The sequence below is a fragment of the Podarcis melisellensis genome (genome assembly GCF_964234715.1).
Source record: "Podarcis melisellensis genome assembly, chromosome: 15".
Classification (NCBI taxonomy): Eukaryota; Metazoa; Chordata; class Lepidosauria; order Squamata; family Lacertidae; genus Podarcis; species Podarcis melisellensis.
In genome coordinates, this window is record NC_138532.1 from 30,150,894 (window position 1) to 30,171,835 (window position 20,942).

Here is a 20,942-nt window from a genome sequence, read left to right on the forward strand (position 1 = left end):
AGCCCAAAATGTATCTGCCTGGTTTGCATATTTGTCTCAATAAAAGGAGGCTCCACAGGGCTGGCCAGCAGCTTGCATGCAGCTCACCTGTGCGCAGCTCACCTGCATTATCAACTCCTGCCTCATGTCCTTCACTTCAAGACTAATCAGATGATAGTCAGTAGCACCTTCTGGGCTGGTTGTAAGAAGGCAGGCAGGTGAGGGGGCGGGTTGGCCAAGGGGAAACCAAGGTGGTGGGGCAGTGCCCCACTTGCCCTAATGTACAATCCTCTACTGCTATGCTTTCTGAACAAAGAGACACAGGAAGCTGCTAATGGCTCCAAGACCCATAAGCACATAATAAGAGCCTGTTGGATCAGGCCAATGGCTCATCTAGTCCATCAGGTTTGTTCTCCTCAAGGAGGCTTGCCTGGAGAAATCATTATACATCTTTAGGTTGTTGTCAGGCAATAGCTTTCCTTTATAAACAGGCCTTTGGCCTTTAACTCTCTGTGGCCTTTTAGAAGTGGGTTTGATATTTTCAACGAATTTTTTTCCCCTTTTGGTTTTAATGTATCTACAGTATATGGGTTTTTGTTTTCATTTTGTTCTGTCTGGTTGGTTGATTGCAATTTGCTTTGGGTTGCCCTAGACAAGAGAAAGCGACTCACAACCTCAGTGAATAAAATAAATAGCCTAGGATCCTGTTCTCACAGTGGCCAACCAGATGCGCTCAGAAACCCCACAAGCAGGGCCCTAGCACTAGAACAATTCTCCCCTCCCACAGTTTCCAGGAACTGCGATTCAGAAGCACTGCTGCCTCAAATTGTGAAGGTAGAGCAGAGCCATCATGCCCAGTAGCCACCAATAAGTGGCCCCTCCTCCATGAATTGGTCCCATCATCTTTGAAAGCCATCTAAGTCGGTGGCCATCCCTGCGCAGCAGACCTGCAACAATTGTCCTTTGAGCATAGTGTCAACCCATTTGGTAGTAACCTCCCCGCCCTCAAGTTTCAGCCACTGACCATTTAGGGGCATCTGTCCCCCCAAATACATTTTTCATTTTGAAAAAGTGTCTATACAGAGAGTTTTCTTTCTGAAGACAGAAAACAACCTCATGCCATCATAATCATAACCGCAAACCCAACTTATTTCGAGCTATTTCAACCACCCAGGTAGCTGTAATTTAGCAACATCGTGCATGTCTCGTTGAGGTGGAAACAAATGGATCTATCACACAGCAACTGCTTTATTCTGGATCTTTGTCGCGGAAAGCAAGGTTGGGTAGGACTCCCCCTGCCCCTGCGAATTTCCAAAACAGCAGGTGGGACGTGAGCAGGGGCAGGAATCCAACTGCAGCCAAGCGAAGGCCTTTCTTCTCTCTTAGGGATGCAGGTCCCAGGTCTAGATCCACAGGAGCTCCATCCTCAACAAGAGCCATCTGAAGCTAAGAGAAGAAGGGGAGAAAGAGGATTAAAGGAGCTCCCTCCCCAGAGAGATGCTGAAGATGCACTTCTTTGCCCTGGCTGTCAGGGGCTGGTCTGAATCAGATGCCAGAGACTGGCCTGACTCCGGAGATGAAGGAATGCAGGCACAGACAGAGCAGCCTCTGACAGGGGAGGAGGGGGAGGATCCCCCCCACCTTACACGTTCCCAGAAGCAGAGAGACCAGCAGATTCAGAGGCTGCTCAGTCGGGGGAAGAGCTGGACAATTTTGAGATAGTAGCTAGGCAACCAGGAGGGAGGGAGCCTTTGGGAGATTCTTAAATTGAGAGTGGCGGGGAAGTCCCTCCCTCCTCTAGAACTTGGAGGATTGAAAGGGTCCAGAAACAACAGAAGCTCAGGGGAGGAACAGGTGGCCAGTGGTGCACTTCTTGCTGTGGAAGGGGATAGGATTCAGAGTGAGCAACTGCCATCTGTGGGGAGGGCAGCATGATGTTGCTCTCAGTATGTTGTTGTAAATACAACAGACTATAAACCTGACAAAGGCTCCTTACTTCTTATCGGAAGCTACCGGAGGGGAAGGGGAAACTGACACTGGCTTTTGACCCTTTATTTTAGATAGATAGATGACAGATAGATAGAGATACCGGTTCTGTGTACCATTGAGAACCACCAGAAAAAAGCACTGGTGATCATGATAGTAAGTTATGCCCTTGTAAACTCCAAGCATTTGGAAAATGAGGAAGTGGAAGGCGGAGGACCAAGGCTCCCGTGGTCAAATCCAGCAAGCATTTAGTTGCAGTGGGAGCCTGTGGGACTCCCTGCCACATATCCCTCTCCATTGACAGACTCACAATCACAAGTGCACTTCCAGGCAAAGAGGCTGAGCCTTGGGACGGTGCTGCAGCGGACAAAATCCCCGGGGTAGCTGTTGGCCCGGAACACATTGCGTGGCACCTCACGGATGTTGGTGTTTTCACAGATTATGTGAGCCAGTGAGACTTTGTTGAGGGCCTGGAGCTGCGATGGGGTGAAGACGCCGGGATTCTCATAATAGAATCTGAGGGGAAAGAGAAAAGGGGTCAATGCTCTAGAACCTGGCACCATGAAAGCAAAAGGAGAGCCTGCTGGATCAGCCCCAAAAGAGCCCATCTAGAAGCGGGGATCAGATATCACTGGGTACTACCAATGCTAAGTCATAATGACCAATCTCCTTGTTAAATCTAGATTATAAAACCTCTCCGGTCATTCTGGTCCATAGATTTAAAATGTTTATTGGCATTTCTACACACCCAGTCCAATCTGGGTTTGTTCGAGGGTGAAGAATTACTGATTCAATAAGGAATTTTTTAAAAAACAAAAACAAAAAAACATTCTTCCTTTCAGCAGGAAAACATCATCCACTTTAGCAAGCCTCACACTTGATATTTTTAAAGCATTTGATTGCATAGAACCAAATTATTTAATGGAAGTAGTTAAGAAATTTGGATCTGGCCCAAAATTTGTAAAAGCTTTGGAAGGTATTTATTATAGATTACTGTAATTACCTCATGATTAGGTACCGTAAAATAATATGTTTAGTATTTTACACACACAAACATCCCTGCCACGACCCTATTTTTGAGAGTCATGTCATGTTTACACGTGTACACATTTATGTGTGTACAATTTTGTAACAAGAAAATAAAACAATATTTTCTAAAAAACATTTTTCTGCAGACAAGCCTACACAGGCATGTAGAATGTTGCAGTATATTTTAATCTATTTTTCACTTATTGCTAATTTTATCTTTCATATGCTTTAAATAATGGTTTTTAATTTTTTTCTCTTTTTTGTAAACCACTTTGAGGGTTTTTTTTTTGTTTTGTATAGATTTTATGAAAATAAATGAAAAGCAAAACAAAATAACCATCTCCTGCTGGGCTTGCCAAGAGTTTATGGGCTGTAATTTGCTTGCCTATGTGATGAAATGGCTTCTGCTTAATTTAGAAGGAAAGTGACGGGTGTACGTAAGCTAGTTAGGAAGACCAGTCGATTGAAAGAGAAAATCACAGAGGTTCTGGGCTTCCTCTGCCTGCTCACCTGTCACCGGTCCGAGTCCTTCGGAACTGGTCTCCGATGATGCACGCAAAGGTAGGGCCGACTCTGCCATTCCGGACCAAAGGCTCTGCTACGCCCCCAACCCAGAGGTCAATGTTGTTGGGGGTCTTGTAAAGGCTCATAAACTTCTTGGCCACATCGCGGTTCTGGATGACGGCAGCAAGTTCGTTCTCATTCTGGGGTTGGGAAAGGCCGCAGAGTTGCCGCCAGGCATTGTAACCTGCAGGACGAGCACCAATATCAAAAGCTGGGTTCATTTCAAGGCATCTGAAGTGCAAAAGAGGCACTCTAGCAGAGGCAACGAAGAGCGGAGTGGGGTTTTAGAGGGGCGTTGTTGTTGTAATGCAGCCAACCCAAGTGGGTGGGACCCCTTTCCTGGCATACAGTCCGTCAGAAAGTTTACTTTCGCTAGGAAATGGGAACGCAACAGCAACAACCCTCCCCACCTGCGGTTTCCAGCAACTGATATTCAGAGGCATCCTGCTTCTGATGGAGGAGACAGAGCATAGCTATTGTGGAAAGAGGGGAACAAAGAGTTCCATAGCGCTTCCTGCCAAGGTGGGGTGTGTGACCTAGCTAAGCCTGACAGGACAGCTTACTCTATGGTCTTAACCCCTTCGTGCATTAATTAGAGTTAAACACGTTGGTTATATCCCACAAGGCGGCCGTTGGGATGTGAAGAGAGGGCTGTTCTGCTCAGCTCCTGCTTGTGGGCTTCCCATCCGTCAACCAACCATCAGGGCAACAGGATGCTGGACCAGATGGGCCATTGCTCTGATCCTGCAGGCTCTTCCTAGGTTCTTTGGTTCAGAGACTCTCTGTCTTCACTGGCCTCCCGTACCCATCTCCTGAGAGTTTCTCAAGAGGGGACTGAGGCTGGCCAAGGAGTCTTTCAGACATTTCTCTGCACCGGCTGGTCATTGAGAAACACTCTCCAACATCTGTGCAGGCTCTGCTTGCCTTACCTGGGAGGCCGTGATCTCGGCCTCGCTGCATGTTGAGGGAGGGCAAATCTAGTCCACTGCCATTCCTGATCTGTTCAAAGAGTTTGTCCCTGAGAGCATCCACCACCAACTGGTCCGGCCTCACCAGTTTGGCTGGCTTACCCAAGAGGCCTCGGATAAGCGGGTCAATACCTCCTGGAAGAACAGAACATCTGCTTGCAAAATTATGGCTCACTGGCACATTTAGCTGCTGCCTGAGGGACCTCCGTCTCCCCCCACCTGCTGGACCTGTAGCCTCTACTGGATTTCCAGACCACAACCTGCCTGCAGCTGTGCAAGTAGGGCACATTTTAGAATTGGGAGGAACCACAAGGATCATCTAGCCCAGCCTTTCTCAACCTGTGGGTCCCCAGATGTTGTTGAACTACAACTCCCATCACCCCTATCTAGCAAGGCCAGAGCTCAGGGATGATGGGAGTTGTAGTCCAACACCAACTGGGGACCCACAGGTTGAGAACTGCTGATCTAGCCCAACTCCCTGCAATGCAGGAATCTTTCACCCAACATGGGGCTTGAACCCACAACCTTGGGATTAAGTGTCTCATGCTCTACCAACTGAGCTATCCTGCAGGGTTTAACCACTGATTGATGCTACAGCAAGCCCCTTTGAAGCTGGCCTGAAGGAAGGGATTTGGCTCCAGTTTGCTTCCCGCCAACAGAGGAAGCAAATGCCCTCAACTGCTCAAGGGAGGTCCTGACAGCGAGCCCTGCTTACCGAGGAAGAATCGAGACCTCACTTTTGCCCACTCCTGATGTGACACACAATCTCAGCTGTGGAGCAGGAGGGTATGTGCTTTGGGGGGAGATTTGCCATGTGCATCAAAACTAGGACCTTTGCCGGCCAAACTTGGCCTGTGGCCTGGAGGTTCCTGCACTGCTAAGTGTACAGGCTGGCACATATGGGGAGAAGTACCCTAGCCTCAATCGATGGGCTTTCTGCAATCTGAGATAGATGGAAAAATCATACAGAAACTACCATGTGATGGGGGAAGGACCAGATGATGGAGTTGCATATTCTACAGGGCTCACGGGGGCAGGGAGGAGAGAGGAAGAAAAAGAAGCCTCTTTCACAGAGGAAGAAAACTCTGGAGGAATTAGAGGGTGGCTTTTGACACAGAACTCCCCAAGGGCACTTTGGGCTGCAGAAAAGGACTGCTGAGAGTGGAATCGGAGAGAAATATTTTGCCAACCCCCTTCCCCAGTACAGTCGTACCTTGGATCCTGAACGCCTTGTGAGTCGAACATTTTGGCTCCTAAACGCTGCAAATCTGGAAATGAGTGTTCTGGTTTGCAAAATTCTTTGGAACCCAAACATCCAACTCAGTTTCCGATTGGCTGCAGGAGCTTCCTGCAGCCAATCGGAAGCTGCACCTTGGTTTCCAAACATTTTGGAAGTCAAATGGACTACCAGAACGATTCTGTTCGACTTCCGAGGTACGGCCGTATTAAGATCCTAATGACTAATATCAATAATATAAGCACCCACAAACTAGTTGCTGAGCTGGTGATACACTTTAAACGTTAACCTTGTATGTGTAGCACAACACAATGCGTATCGCACAACAACTTTGTTGTAGTTGCATGGTCTTCCCTTACAAAAACATACAGATGTGATGGCACATAATAAGACAAGGCTGCACTGCCGTACAGTCAAAGCACAAGTCTGCAGTCTGCAAGTCATTATTCAGAATGGCGTGTACACTGAGTATGAAATACATTATTTTGTTAAGAATGACATAAAATGTATGCAAAATGGTTGGGCCCCAGGACCTCTTTCGGACCTCAGGGCCCCGGAAGTTTGTACCGCCTTCTCCCCTCCTCTTCTTGGACTTGCCCATGAGGGACATACCTTGCTGAAGGATTCTCCATGAAGCAAAAAATTCCTTCTCCAGAGGGGTCTCGCTTTGAAGCTGGTAGCGGCTATCCAAGCGAAACACCACAGGCCGCACTGAGGCATGCCCAAAACGGAAGGCGTTGGTGAAGGAGCTGGCGATTCGCGGGTCCACGGAGTCATTGTAGCCCGTGCTGCGACCCACAAAACGAGGGAATGCGTCACCCAGAAGGGCTGGCAGGTATTCGCTATAGGTGATTTTCTGGAATGTAGAAGCAGAGGAGAGCGTGACGAGAAACAGACACTGAAGATCTCACTTAAAACATATTCAAAGAAACCAAAACAGCACAGGCCTAGTGATCCCAGGAGGTCTTGCCCCAGTGAGGCAGTTGCAGGGACTGAGGGTCACCACCTTCCCACAGCTGCCTAAGTCCCCTCCAGGGTTTCTCCCAAGCAATATGAGACTGAGCCTGTGTGTCTGACTTGGCTCCTCTTGCTTCATGCCTCTTCTGGTCCTGGGAGACTGGGGGCGGGGGCAAGGAAGGGAGCTTATAGTAGCAGGAAGGAGAGACACCCATGCCTCCTCACCAGCCAGACTGTCTCCTCTCCTGCCTCTGCTTCTAATCCTGGGCTTTTTTCTGCCACAGACTCTTCTTGCTCACTAAGCCCTGCTACCTCTTTAGCTTCCGACACCTTATCTTCCCAGTCTGCTTCGTCTTGTCCCTCGAACCACTCATTGCCATCCTACTGACAATCCCCAGGCTCTGAGCCTTCTTCTCCTGGGGGTTCCCTTGGGGATTGGTGCCCTTCCTCTGCATCTAGCCAGTCCATGTCACTGGGATGTGGCTTGAAGGTGGTGTACAGGCCCTTCCACTCTTCAGTTCATCTCCACAACAACCCTGTGAGGCAGATTAGGCTGGGAGGCAGCGACTGGCTCCAGATGGAGTAGAGATTTAAACCCTGGCCTCCCACGTCCAAGTAGCCTGAAACTTTAACCACTACACTACACTGCCTTTCTGTCAAGCTTAAACTCCGCTCACTCTGCATACCAAAAAGGGTTTCAGTAGGTGATTGACCTAGTTATTCCAAGAGAATTCCCTTATAAACTGAGGTTGGTCTTGGTGGGTAACAGAGATAAGAATCTACCCCACCCGCCATACCTCTCCACAACTAGCTCACCCCATCCCAAATGCATGAACACCAGTAGTCTGGACTGAACACAGCGGGGCCTTTTCCAAACCGGCCTTGCATCTTGACAAGACCTTGCCTCATTCTTAGCGTCACAGGGCTGCTGTCTCAACCAGTACCTGAATTACTGCTCCATTGATTTTCCGGGCTATGTTGTAGATGGTGTCTGAATCCATGTGCGGATTCAGCATCTTCAGCTGAGAGGCCATGCGGTTGTGGAACCTCATGAAGAGCGTCTGCAAGGCTGTTAGACCCGGCATCTCGTTGACACGATTGTCCCCTTGAAGACCCCAGAGAAGAAGGAAGCGTTGTTAGATCCAACCAGCCACCTTGTGCTTGTAAGAAACAACTTGGAAAGCACAGGCTCTCTGCAGGGACAGCATTATAGCAAGACTTCTTCTATCATCTATCTATCATCTATCTATCTATCTATCTATCTATCTATCTATCTATCTATCTATCTATCATCTATCTATCTATCTATCTATCTATCATCTATCTATCATCTATCTATATCTACCTACCTACCTATCTATTATTATTATTATTATTATTATTATTATTATTATTATTATTATTATTATTATATCCCACCTATTCCCCAGACAGGGACTCAAGGTGGTTTATACAAATTGAAACAATGCAGATAAAAGACAAGAAGCCAAAAATATATAAAAGATAGATCAATAAGAGGTAATTAAAGTCTTTTTTGTTTTGTTTTTGTTTTGTTTCTTTGCCTTTTTTGTTTTTGGTAAAAAAATAAGAAAACAAAAAACAAACAAAAACAGGTAATTAAACTCTAATAGAATTAAAACAATATAAAATTCATATCGAAATGCAAATAATAAAAACAGTACAGCACTATCAAAAGTCCTCCCTTAAAAAACAGCCAGTCCTCAAAGTCCTGGCAGAATAAAACAATCTTCACCTGCCAGCAGAAGGACAACAAGGAAGGAGTCAGTCTAGCTTCTCTAGGGAGGGAATCCCAAAGTCTGGAAGCAGCCACTGAGAGCCTAAAGGTCCTTTTTTGAGTCCCCATTAAGCATGCCTGACCCCATGGGTTATCTACTTCTTCAAAGCAGGAACCACAGCTAAGGAATCCCTGGCAGATGGCCGTCCAACCTGTTTAGAAACCTACAAGGAAGGAGATTCCACCAATGTCCAAGGTAGTCCTGTTGAAAATCTACTACCACCTGGAAGTTCTTCCTAATGTTTAATGTCTTTCCTTGCCATTTTAATCCCTTGGTTGAGGTCCTACCCCCTGGAGCAGCAGAAAACAAGCTTGCTCCATCCACCTTCCATGTGACGACAGCCCTTCAGATATTTGAAGATGGCTTCCTAACATCTCTCAGCCTTCTCATCTCCAGGCTAAACATACCCAGCTCCCTCAACTGTTCCTTACAGGTTTCCAGAGGAGCATAGCAGAGTGGGAGAGCACCTGCTCTGCATGCAGAAGGTCCTGGGTTCAAATCCCCAATGTCATCTCCAGGTAGGGTTGCCTGAAATCCTGGAGAGCCACTGCCAGTCAGTGTAGGGCAGGGGTCAGCAACCTAAGGCCCATGGGGGTCCTTTAACTGGCCCACAAGCTGCTCCCGAACCAAGCTGCCTGCTCAGTGAGTCCACGCGCATTTTGCTAAACCAGCGCGATGCAGGGATTCACTTCTGCATTGCTGAAAATTGCGGGCACGCGCATGATCTGGCCCACAGAGGGATCTCCACTGGAGTGAACCTGCCCAGGCGAGGTAAACCTTGCCAATCCCTGGTGTAGGGCAATACAGTGGTACCTCAGGTTAAGTACTTAATTCATTCCGGAGGTCCGTTCTTAACCTGAAACTGTTCTTAACCTGAAGCATGACTTTAGCTAATGGGGCCTCCCGCTGCCGCTGCGCAGTCGGAGCACGATTTCTGTTTTCATCCTGAAGCAAAGTTCTTAACCCGAGGTACTATTTCTGGGTTAGCGGAGTCTGTAACCTGAAGCGTATGTAACCTGAAGCATATGTAACCTGAGGTACCACTGTACTGAGCTAGATGGACTTGTGGTTTGACTCAATAGAAAATACCTTCCTTTTCAAATCAAGAACAATGAGGACTGGAATCTTACTTGGTCTTTAGCTGAAGGACCAGAGCTCTGTGACAGAACCTCTGCCTTACATGCAGAATCAGCCCTTCATTTAGAATCATGAGGACTAGCATGTTGGTTTATTTTAAAGGACATGACCATAGCTCTGTGCAGGGAGAAGGTCCTAGGAAGGGTGGGAGTATCCCCTCTTTTGAAACCCTGGAGAGCCCTTGCTGCCAGTCAGTGTGAAACAGGGGTCTGATTCAGTATAAAAATAAACAGACCTACCTGCAAAGAAACAGGGGATCTTTGCTGTCGTGTTGGTTTTATTGCAGAGCTCTGGGAAGCCTGGCGGGTTGCCAAAAGGGAGGTAGGCCAGCCCTTTGTCTGTGTAGTTCAGGTTGACAGCCAGCAGCCCTTGGTTGCTTGAGGTGTTCCTCAGTTGCCTCGCCCAGTCGACTTCGCTGGCGTAGACCATGCTGGCGTCAAGGAAGGCCGTCAGAGCGTTGATCTGGTTGCGGATGGCGTAGCCCCCGTTGCAGGCGGGGGCTGCTCTCGTGAAGGGCATACAGCCTTTGGGGTCTTTCACTGGGTCATTAGGAGGGATCTGCAGCCCCACAAAATAATATTTTTTAAAAAATGAAATGGAGAGCCAGTGGTGGTCTAGAGGTTAGAGTGGGAGACCTGGGAGGCCTGGGTTCGAATCCTGCCCACAATGGCCATGGGAGTGATGTTTGGCTTTCAGCCTAGGCTACTTCACAGAACCCGAGCAAAATTCAAAGTGTTGGTGCTGACCTTTAAAGCCCTAAACGGCCTCGGTCCAGTATACCTGAAGGAGCGTCTCCACCCCCATCGTTCTGCCCGGACACTGAGGTCCAGCTCTGAGAGCCTTTTGGCAGTTCCCTCACTGTGAGAAGTGAGGTTACAGGTAACCAGGCAGAGGGCCTTCTCGGTAGTGGCACCTGCCCTGTGGAACACCCTCCCACCAGATGTCAAAGAGAAAAACAACTACCAGACTTTTAGAAGACATCTGAAGGCAGCCCTGTTTAGGGAAGCTTTTAATGTTGAAAAGACTATTGTATTTTAATATTCTGTTGAAAGCCGCCCAGAGTGGCTGGGGAAACCCAGCCAGATGGGCAGGGTATAAATAATAAATTGTTGTTGTTGTTGTTATCTGTGATCACACAGGGTGGGGGGCAGGTCCATGCAGAGCTGGGGTGGTAGTCTTGTTAGAATAAAGTTATAAACTCAAACAAAATAGCAGCTGGTCCCTGGTGCCCCCCCCCCCAGCCAGCTTAGTCTTCTGAGGCCCTAGGCAAGTGTATTTGGCTGCCCACCCCCTCTGCACAGGCCTGGTGGGGCTTCCCTTCAGGTGTCCAAGCCTTGTCTAAGCTCAACACCAGTCCCTGCAACAACCGCCATGAAGTCTCCGCTCGAGGGAGATGAAATTCCTGAGGTTGTCAAACTTTACAGGCCGGTTGCCGCATTTGGCATTGTGGTGGGCGGGGGAGGGGAGGAGCATCCTGGGGGCCAGTCACAAAATGGCTGCCATTGGGGAGGGTGTGTGGCCTAACCCATCAATCAATCAAAATACAAATACAAATAAAAATAAATACCCTACATGGACAGTTAAAGAAAAATATTTTCTGGAAGAGTTACCTATTGAGTTGTTTCTTGTTTTTTTATAACATTTTTCATATGTACGGATAAAATTTTTGCAGAAGCCGCTTTGATACGTTGTATGAAATTGTGGTCTACAAGTATATTTTTCTACAAACATAAAATAAAATTTAACACACACAGTGTCAGAAAACAACCCGATGCCACATCTAAAAGGGCCCAAAAATGTGGCAGAGCCACAAAATGGTAGTTGGCGTGTGCCCCCCCCCACTCTCTCAGCCCCCAGAGAGAAGCTCTTTGCACCTCTCTGTTCAGAGACCAAAAAGGGAGGGTAGGAATCCAATTCTGGCACCCAGTGAAATCGTGCTGTGTTTCAGTTATGGATTATTATTATTATTTATCGTTTTTAAGGAGGTGCATGCAATGTAGGAGAAGCCGAGTCAGTGCAAGCAGGAGGTGAGCAGGAACAGCAAAGAGTTTCTTGCTCTTTGCGGATTTTGGAGGGGATACAGTGGTACCTCTGGTTACGTACTTAATTCGTTCCAGATGTCCGTTCTTAACCTGAAGCACCACTTTAGCTAGTTGGGCCTCCTGCTGCTGCCGTGCTGCCGGAGCACGATTTCTGTTCTCATCCTGAAGCAAAGTTCTTAATCTGAGGTACTATTTCTGGGTTAGCAGAGTCTGTAACCTGAAGCGTATGTAACCCGAGGTACCACTGTATTTACAGAGACCTTTCGTGGGTGACACAGGGGAGGTGCTGGCAGGCCCACGGGATCCCGTTGGTGCCATGTCGGGGATCCCTGGACTACTGTATCAGACAGGTTGCGTTTCTGGAAAAGGGTAGAACGAATCCTGGACTTTTACGCACCTTGATGGGGAAGCAAGGGGGTGCCTTTGCGCAAGTTTTTTCACAGTCTGCTCCTTTGATGAAGGTGAGGGTGGCCGTGGTACTGGGCCCAAAATCCAAGTCGTGGTCAATAAACTGGCCGTATTGCATGAACATGACCGATCGGAATGGGTCGTCGGTGAGTCTTTTGTCGTTGAAGGCGACAATCTGGTTGGATACGTCCCGGACCTGCAGCAGACGTTACCAAGACATAACAGAGGAACAGATCTTGGTTGCCGATTCCAAGCGCCAAGGCTGATGGTTGTAAACTTGCGGACCCTGAGCCTGGACACCCCCAAAAGGCCTCACCCTAATCCAGATTCACTGAAGGGGCCCAAAACACCCCGGCAGTCAAAGTTCAGAAGCTAAAGCGAGGGCAGAATGCGGCAGCACAGTTGCTGGCAGGAGTGAGACCTTGTCAGCCTATAGCACCACTGCTCAGAGATCTGCACTGCCTGCTGATTTGTTACCAGGCTAAATTCATAGCTGTGATTCCTGCATTGCAGGGGGTTGGGCTAGATGACCCTTGGGGTCCCTACCTACTTTACAGTTCTATGATTCTATGACAGAAGAACACAGATTATAACATGCATTATGATAGGGGCCACTTTCCTATCTGCTTTGCCACCTTCCCCCTCTTTCCCTAAAATCCTTCCCTGCTCCCCGCTTGGGCTCCAAAAGTGGCCCAGAGGACACCCAAGTAAAATGTTCAAAAATAAAATAAAATAAAAAAGGCTTCTGATCTTCTGTCTGTCACTTACATAAAAGGAATTATTCAAAACCTTCACTCCAGAATGATATCCAACTGATCTACTATCTGTTAGGCAGTAATACTTATTAACCCAAATATCTCAAATTAATTCATTTTCCTTTTCACACAAAAAGTCCAAAAGGGCTTCTCTAATTATTGTTATTAATAAATGTGTCGGCAATGGTTTTTCTGTAATCAAACATATCAACTTTATCTCCAATAACTTCAACAACTATTCCTCCATACTAAACAACAATATGTCTTTCTGCCTTTGTCCACAAAAGAGTCTCTCCGCTGGGATCATATATTAAAATAATATTCCACCGTTATTTTCTTGTTATGTATTCGTTAATTCACCCATTTTGTATCTGCTGTTCCCATTTCCTGTTGTCATGCTGTGGATTTCCATCCTGATTTAAAAAATCATCCCTTCTCTTTTCCTCAAACCCTGACCCGTTCTGAGCAACTGTTCAGAAATCCGCATTGCAAAGCAGAGCACAGTTGGGGTTGACTCCTTACCAAGGGCAGGGAAAATCCATAATATGTCTTGTTTTCCGTCCAGCCACGCGGGAGGGATATGCCATCTTCGTACTCTTGCAGCAGCCGCCGGGCATAAGGGCGGTTGTTGGCCCCTAAGGTAGGAATCCTCCTGGAATGTTCCAGAAGGGCCACAGAAATTCATTTTCAAAAAGCAGCAAAGGGGGGGGGGAGAGAATCCTATTTTTACTGTATTTATTGCATTTAAATCCCACTCAAGGGGGAGTTCATGGTTTTTCTCCTCCATTGCTAATAGGAAGTTAGGAAGCTGCCTTATATGGAGCCAGACCATGTTTCCATCAACTCAATATTGCCTACACTGATTGGCAGCAGCTCTCCAGGCCTTTCCCCCAGTCCTACCAGGAGATGCTGCCAGTGTTTGAACCTGGGACCTCCTGTCCGCAGGGCAGATGTGCTGCCTATACCACTGAACTATGGTCCTGTCTGTGAGCAGCTCACCAAATGAGTTCATGGCTGGGCTGGGCTTTTAACAGCCGACATGCTGGATATAGAAGCTTACCTGTTGTTACATTCTCCCGTAATAGTCCGGAAAGGGCTATTGAAATCACACTGCAATGGGCTCTGTTCCTGCTTGGCACAGCCAGACGCCTTGTAGATAGTTTGCATCTGGCCTGGACTGAGAACATCTGTAGGAGGAAGGAGATGGAGGAGGTCTCAGTTAGGGACACACAAGGGTTTAATTCGGTCCATGTTTTTAAGTGAGCTGAACAGATTTACTACACCTCTTGCGTTAATAAACCCAGATCGGAATTTTGTGATGCAAATATCAGAAGAGCTTGCTGGATCAGGCCAATGTTCTAGCATCCTGTTCTCACAATGGCCAACTAGAGGCCTATGGGAAATTTGCAAGCAAGAGCTGAGTGCAACAGAAATTCTCCTTCCTGTGGGTTTCAGCAACTGGTATTCAGACAGAGTAATTGATACATCAAACCCAGGGGTCTCGGGGTCACCCAAAAACCAACGTTGTCCGATTCCTTCAAAACCAGTGCTGAAGTTTTGTAGTCATTTTGTGGCGAAAACCCCACATTTTGTAGCGCCCCACAAACAGAGTGCTTCATATTTCAAACCCAGGGGTTTGCAGTTAACACCCCAAAAAACCAACATCATCTGATTCATTCAAAACCAACGCCAAACTATGGCAAACATTTTGTAGAAAGCACATTGGGTTTGATATATGAAGTACTCCATTTGTGGGGCACTACAAAATGTGGGGTTTTTGCTGCAAAACGACTACATAACTTTGGCGCTGGTTTTGAGGGGATCAGACAATGTTGGGTTTGGGGGTGTCAACTACGAACCCGGGTTTGACATATCAATTACTCTGTGGGGCTTTTTTTGCTACAAAACGACTATAAAACTTTGGCAGCATTTTCGAGGCAATCCCAGATTTTGGGGTTCATAGTTAAAGAAGCTGGAGTTTATCCTTTGCATCTCACACTCTTGTGAACTTCGCAATACAGCACCAGAAGCAGGTGTGTGTGTGTGTGTGTGTGTGTGTGTGTGTGTGTGTGTGTACTAGGATAAAATGCTTTTTGAAAAGCATACCTTGAGATTAACAATGTATTTCGTACACATTTGTTTCCACCAGGGGAGAAAATGGATTGAATGACCGCAGAGGTTTGGTCCTGCTTCCTTTTTCTAAAGCAGGCTCTTGTGCCTCATTGACTAAGCATCTTTCGCGTGACCTGTGGCCGGCACCCTTTCACAACCCCACTCTGGGAAAATGGAAGTGGCTTTTGCAGATCCTTTTCAAGTAGTTTCTAAGGCGTGCCTGGGGTGGGAGTGGGGGCTGCCCAACACCAGGGAAACGGTAAACACGCCAGCTTCAGTTTCTCCCAATTTCTGATTTTCCAAGCCGCAAGTTCAGTTCCCTACATTTCCACATCAGTTGGTGACTTATTTAATTTTTAAGTAAACCGCATGAAAACCCACCGGCATTCTAGTTCTCCTTATTCATGACACACAGCTTTCTGTAAGCAATTTTGCTCCATAAAACACGCACCTTTGTGGAAAGCATATTTCTCTTATCACAACACAAGTGCTTCTTTGACAAACTGGTGCAATAAAGAATGGCAATCACAGAATCATAGGGTTGTAAAGTTAGAAGGGACCCCGAGGGTCACCCCCCTGCAACAGGACTTGGGGGGGGGGGTTGACTAATTAAAACAAAATTGGCACAAGGTTTGGAGCCTAAAGACTCTTTTTCAGCTGACTGACACAGCAATATCACACCTAAAAAGGAAAACAGAGGACTCCCCTCACACTATCAAACTTGTTGATGGGCATAAACTGCAGACTGTAAATGGTTTCCCTCAGGGAGGGGGGTTGGGGATTCCCCTTCACTGGAGTTTTTAAGCAGAGGTTGGATGGCCATCTGTCATGGATGCTTTAGCTGAGATTCCTGCATCTCAGGGGGGTTGGACTAGATGACCCTCAGGGTCCCTTCCAACTCTACAATTCCATGATTCTCTACAATTGGCTGTCTGGGATAACTTGTGTTATTTGGTTGCTGTCTAAACTCCATCTTCTAGACTGCCTCTCAGCCTAATGAACCTCACAGGGTTGTTGGGAGGATGAAATGGAGAGGGAGGAAGTCCATGTACATTACCTTGAGCTGCTTTGGAGGAAAAGGTGGGAAATAAATGTGATAATTAATATAAACAAACAAAGTGTGCATAATTTTGCACACTTTGGCCTAGCGTATGCAATTGCGCACACACAACTTAGCTGGAGATTAGCGGCAGAACTGAAATCTGGATCTCGTGCATTGACGGGCAGTGTGTGAAATAGGCTGGTTCATCTTGAAACAAGAAGTGCACCTGGTTCCTCCTCCATCACCTACCTGTGATGTTGAAATCCCCGGGGATTGCCGGCTGCAGCTTCTGTTTCAAGAGGGCCCAGGTGACGTGCATGGTGTCGGCTGCTTTCACCGCCTCCTTGGTTCTTCCCACCGGCTGCTTGAAGGAGACCAGGAGATCTGTGGGGTTGACCTTCTCTCTCTGCAGCTTCTCATTTAAGCTGGAGGGTCGGAAAACAGTTGAGTGAAGCTTTGTCACGCAACAGCACTTGAAAGCACATTTCATTATATTGATGTTGGTCGCTGGGGTCAGTCTGGACGATGCCCTGAGCACCTCCTAATTCTTGGTCTCCTGTAATAAGTGAGGGTTAGACTCTAATAGAGGATTCTATTGCTGAACTAGCCAGAAAAGTTTCTTTGTAAGACTTTAGCTCCTGCCATCATGGCTATTTCAAGCACAATACCATAATGACTTTCTGATTATCTTATAATAAGCCTCCAACCATGTCTAAAATTAAGTGGCACAGAAATTCTGTTAAATGATAATTTAATGTGATTTTATTGATTATTGATTGCATCGTTTTGATCTTGCAGGGCTTCTGTGTCTTTTTGACACAGCAAGCAAAGATACAGGAGGAGTAGCCTTCCCCTGTGTGTGAAGGATTTATTGAAGGATTTCTGCTCAAATTTCCACCTGAAACACAATACAGCAACTCTCCAGCAAACTGGGGGAAATCGGGAGAGAAAGCAGAAGGGAACCAGTAAGGTTGTCAACTTGCTCCTAAACCTTTAACAGCAGCCTGAGTTGTCCACTTCTCCTTTTAACAATTATCTGATCTGTCAACACTAGTGGTTGAAACTTTATGTGGTATGGAGTAAAGGGCAGGCACTTTGCCACCATTGCTGTTAAATGCACAGGAGCAGGGGCCAAGAAAAGAGCTGGCAACCTTAGGCACCCAGTTTGCTCATGGACAGCGGCGTTATGACCATGCCATCGTGGCCACACCCAGGTCCTTCTCATGTAAATCGGCACCATCCTGTGGAACGCAGAATCATAGAATTGTAGAGTTGGAAGGGACCAATAAGGGTCATCCAAACCACCCCCCTGCTATACAGGAGCCACAGCTAAACCCACTGTGGCTGTGTGGAGAAGGGAGGAGACGCAGCCCTCACCGTTGCTGGGTGCGTTTGTAGGCATCTTCGACCAGCTGTTTTGCTTCTTCCACACTCCTCAGAAGGTCTGAGGTGTCCAGAATCTTCCCAATGGCTGCAACAAGAGAGAGAGCGTCCCTTAGTCTGGGTTTGTCCAAGAGGAGAATCTTGCATCAAATGCCTCCATTTAAAACCAAGGGGTGTCGTTTGCACCTCCCACTTAGAACAAAAAGCTGCAGCATAATTGCTAACAGGAGTGAGATATTGTCAGCATGTAATACCTGGGCTCAGAGAGCTTGTCTGAGGCCTGGGTCTGGGAGTCCTGTTCTTGGCATGACTGTGTAAGTCTGGCAGGCCCTGGGGGGGGGGGCGCAGAACAACACAGCCCTCTGAGGCCCAGGGCAAGTGTACCCAGCTGCCCCCGGTTCTGCACGGTCCTGCTGTACTGGTTGCCAATTTGATACCAGGCAAAGTTCAAGGTGGTCCTATTAGTATACAGTGGTACCTTGGTTCTCAAACTTAATCCGTTCTGGGAGTCCGTTCAACTTCCAAGACCGTTCAAAAACCAAGGCGTGGCTTCCGATTGGCTGCAGGAGCTTCCTGCAGTCAATTGGAAACCGCGTCGGACATTCAGCTTCCGAAAAACGTTCGCAAACTGGAACGCTTACGTCTGGGTTTGCGGTGTTCGGGAGCTGATTTGTTCAACAACTAAGCCGTTTGAGAACCAAGGTACCACTGTAGATGAATAAAGCTTTTGGGACCAGCTTATCTGCAAACTTGCTGTTAAGTTGTGGGCGAACATATAAAGACGACACAGCGATTCTTCAAACAGCTCTTCTTTATTCTGAGGCCAGAACTGAACTAAGCTGAAAGGCTCAGTCAGCCTGCTTATATAAAGCTCCAGTACCTTGTTACTATAACAACTTTCTAAAACTATCCAATCACTGAACGTCACTTTCGATCCTTCATTTGCATAACTATCTACAGTATCCCCCTGCTGGCCCAGGGTGAGACTTCAGTACATAACACTTGCCATACCCCACATATTCCCACTCAAGCACTTTGATCTCCGGAACTGGCACAGTTACAGGTGACACATAATACCTGTACTGCATTTGTAAGAATTCAATCTTTTAATGTGGCAGCACCTCTACACTTTGGAACTCCCTGCCTATTGAAATCAGGCAGGCGCCTTCACTGTACAAGTGCCACATAATTCCCATTCTGCCTTTGTAAGAATGCACTTCACATACTAATGGAAACACCTTGGACTTGACTTGGGAGCAGATCAGCAAGCAGCGTAGCTCTCTGAGCAGAGCTGTTCTGTGCTGACAGGGTTGCCAGCTGACCAGGAAAAAATGTCTTGGTCTGCTCTAAGGAGTTTAACAGCAGCCTGATAGACAGAAATCTGCAGGGGAGGCTTCTCCCTGCGCAAAGAGAAGTAACATCGCCTGCTAACCCATTCAAAGCACAGGAGCTGAGTCCAAAGTTGACAGATTTATCCCTGGCCATTCTGCAGAATGTTTCGGGCTGTTTGGGAGCAGTGCTGGATTTATTTGCACAAATTATGAAAACTTCCAATTGAGGACCCAGATTACAAGAGGCCTGAAACACATCTTTTTGTTTCGTTTGCTAAATTTCAAGTTTATGTAATTGCTATTTTTAAAAGGAAAACATACTCCAAATCAGACTTTACCATTCTGATATGACTATATATATATATATACACACACACACACACACACCGAATGGCTGCAGAAATATTTGCTGTTGGATTTCTAAATCTCTGCAGAAATGAGTTGTCTTATATGCTAAGTATCAAACAGATAACAACAACACAAATTTTATTGGTCAATCAAATACAGATTATAGCAAAAAAAAAAAACCAAACAGAAAAAGAAGAAAAGAGGTAAACAAAGAATCTCAGAAACAAATTAAAACATTTGTGATAAAATCCTTGTAATATGTAGAGCATGTATACATGGGTGCCTCTTATCTCAGAGCACAAGAGTGGACTCAAGGACTTTCTTGAGTTGGGACGTTTTTATCGCAAACTTTGCTGCATTGAGCATGACTGGTTTGACCGAGCAAGACAGCAGACACTTGATTTTGTTGATGTCACTGAGGGTGACAAGATTAGTTAAGTATTTAGCCCTTGGATTTTCATACAGTTTAAAAGATAGCACATAGTGTTTGGTATCCTCAACTGACTGGCACCCAAAGATGCGGAATCGCTGTTCTCTATGGATATTTTTGTATTGTCCATCCAGAAAGTTAATTTTGATTGTCTGGAACCTTAAACGCCATGCAAAGCAAAGGGGAAGTAATCTCAGGCAAATATTTCTCTATTCCGAGCTCAGTTTTTACAATGGGATAGATAGTAGAAAATCTAGATGCCATTTTACAGCTTCCATATCCCTTCTAGCAAATAATTCCTGCAGATGCTCTTTATTGAATCTTTGACTACACTGCTACATACTAAGCAAGAAATCTCCAGGTACAATTTTCATTTAAAAGCCTCTCAAATGCAAATGGACTTATTGCAAGATGAGTATTCCAGTGAGATTGTTGCTTGTGTATGCAAATATCAATTTTCTATTTTTCATTGTGCTTTCTGTCCCAATAATGCACTTTAAAAGATACTGCTATGGGGGCCTCTTAAGTTTGAAATAGTTTAGGGTATCAGAATGTCTTGATCTGGTCCTGTTAAGGCAGGGTGGGTGGGAGGATAGGTGGGTTAACAAAACCCAGAACACTCTCCAAATATAAATATTTTTAATAGCAATAGCAAAAAGAGAAGCAAGGGCCTTACCACGGAGAGGAAGATCTGTTGCCTGCAGAGGTTTCGTGGCCACCAGGCATCCCAGGAGAACAGGGAGCAGCTGTGTACCTTGGAGAGCAAGAGAAAGAAAGAGGACAATTTTATTTGGCCAAAAAAAATTAAAAATGTTTCAAGAGCAGTTTCCTTCAGTACATGACTGTGCATTGAACTTTGCATCTACAGACCTGTGAAAGCCCCACCTGCTCCAACATTTCAGTCTCACCCCCCACCCGAAAGAGCAAAAGAAGGCAGAGATTTGTATAACATTTAGAAAGCATTATCATTGAAATAGGAGATGACCAGAAAGCATTTGGAGGGGTAAGGACCACTCACCTGCCATCTTTGACGCTTCTGCTCATCGGTGGCTTGGACACCAACACTTTTATACCTGGACACACCCCTCAGATGGCAGGAGGAACTGTCCGCAGGAGCTGGATTGGTGGAGGAAAGGCCACACCCCCTTCTCCGCCCCACCCCCTAGAGATGCTCTGACTGCTGTATGAAGCCCCACCATGCATTCTTCCAGGAATGCAGATTTCAAGCTCTGCCCAGCTGTGGGGGAGGCCAGTCTGTGGCCAAAGGGTTGCTCCCAGGGCATTTAGAGCCGCAGGAAATGGGGTGTTTCCTCACTGCTCCCCAAAACTAATTGCTGAGTGTGATTGATGATGGCAGCCGGGGTACATGATGCTCTGCAGGCTTCGCCACCGGAATTGAGTAACTCTGTGTCCCGGAGTGTTTCCTCACCAAAGGCTT

The 20,942-nt window shown here is 46.7% G+C and overlaps 1 protein-coding gene across 1 annotated transcript; it reads right to left on the minus strand.

Annotated features, from left to right (window-relative positions):
- Positions 1 to 1,207: 1,207 nt before the first annotated feature.
- LOC309357345 (eosinophil peroxidase-like) lies at positions 1,208 to 20,602 on the minus strand. Its single transcript, XM_081889472.1, has 14 exons — positions 20,523 to 20,602; positions 20,181 to 20,258; positions 17,390 to 17,483; positions 16,262 to 16,437; positions 13,919 to 14,045; positions 13,381 to 13,510; positions 12,093 to 12,299; positions 9,893 to 10,211; positions 7,665 to 7,825; positions 6,376 to 6,619; positions 4,488 to 4,661; positions 3,505 to 3,742; positions 2,276 to 2,481; positions 1,208 to 1,425 (listed from the first exon to the last, which is right to left on the minus strand). Exons 1-14 carry the CDS (start codon positions 20,527 to 20,529, stop codon positions 1,406 to 1,408), a joined length of 2,181 nt encoding a protein of 726 aa, XP_081745598.1. The 5' UTR covers positions 20,530 to 20,602; the 3' UTR covers positions 1,208 to 1,405.
- Between the last annotated feature and the right edge of the window lie 340 nt (positions 20,603 to 20,942).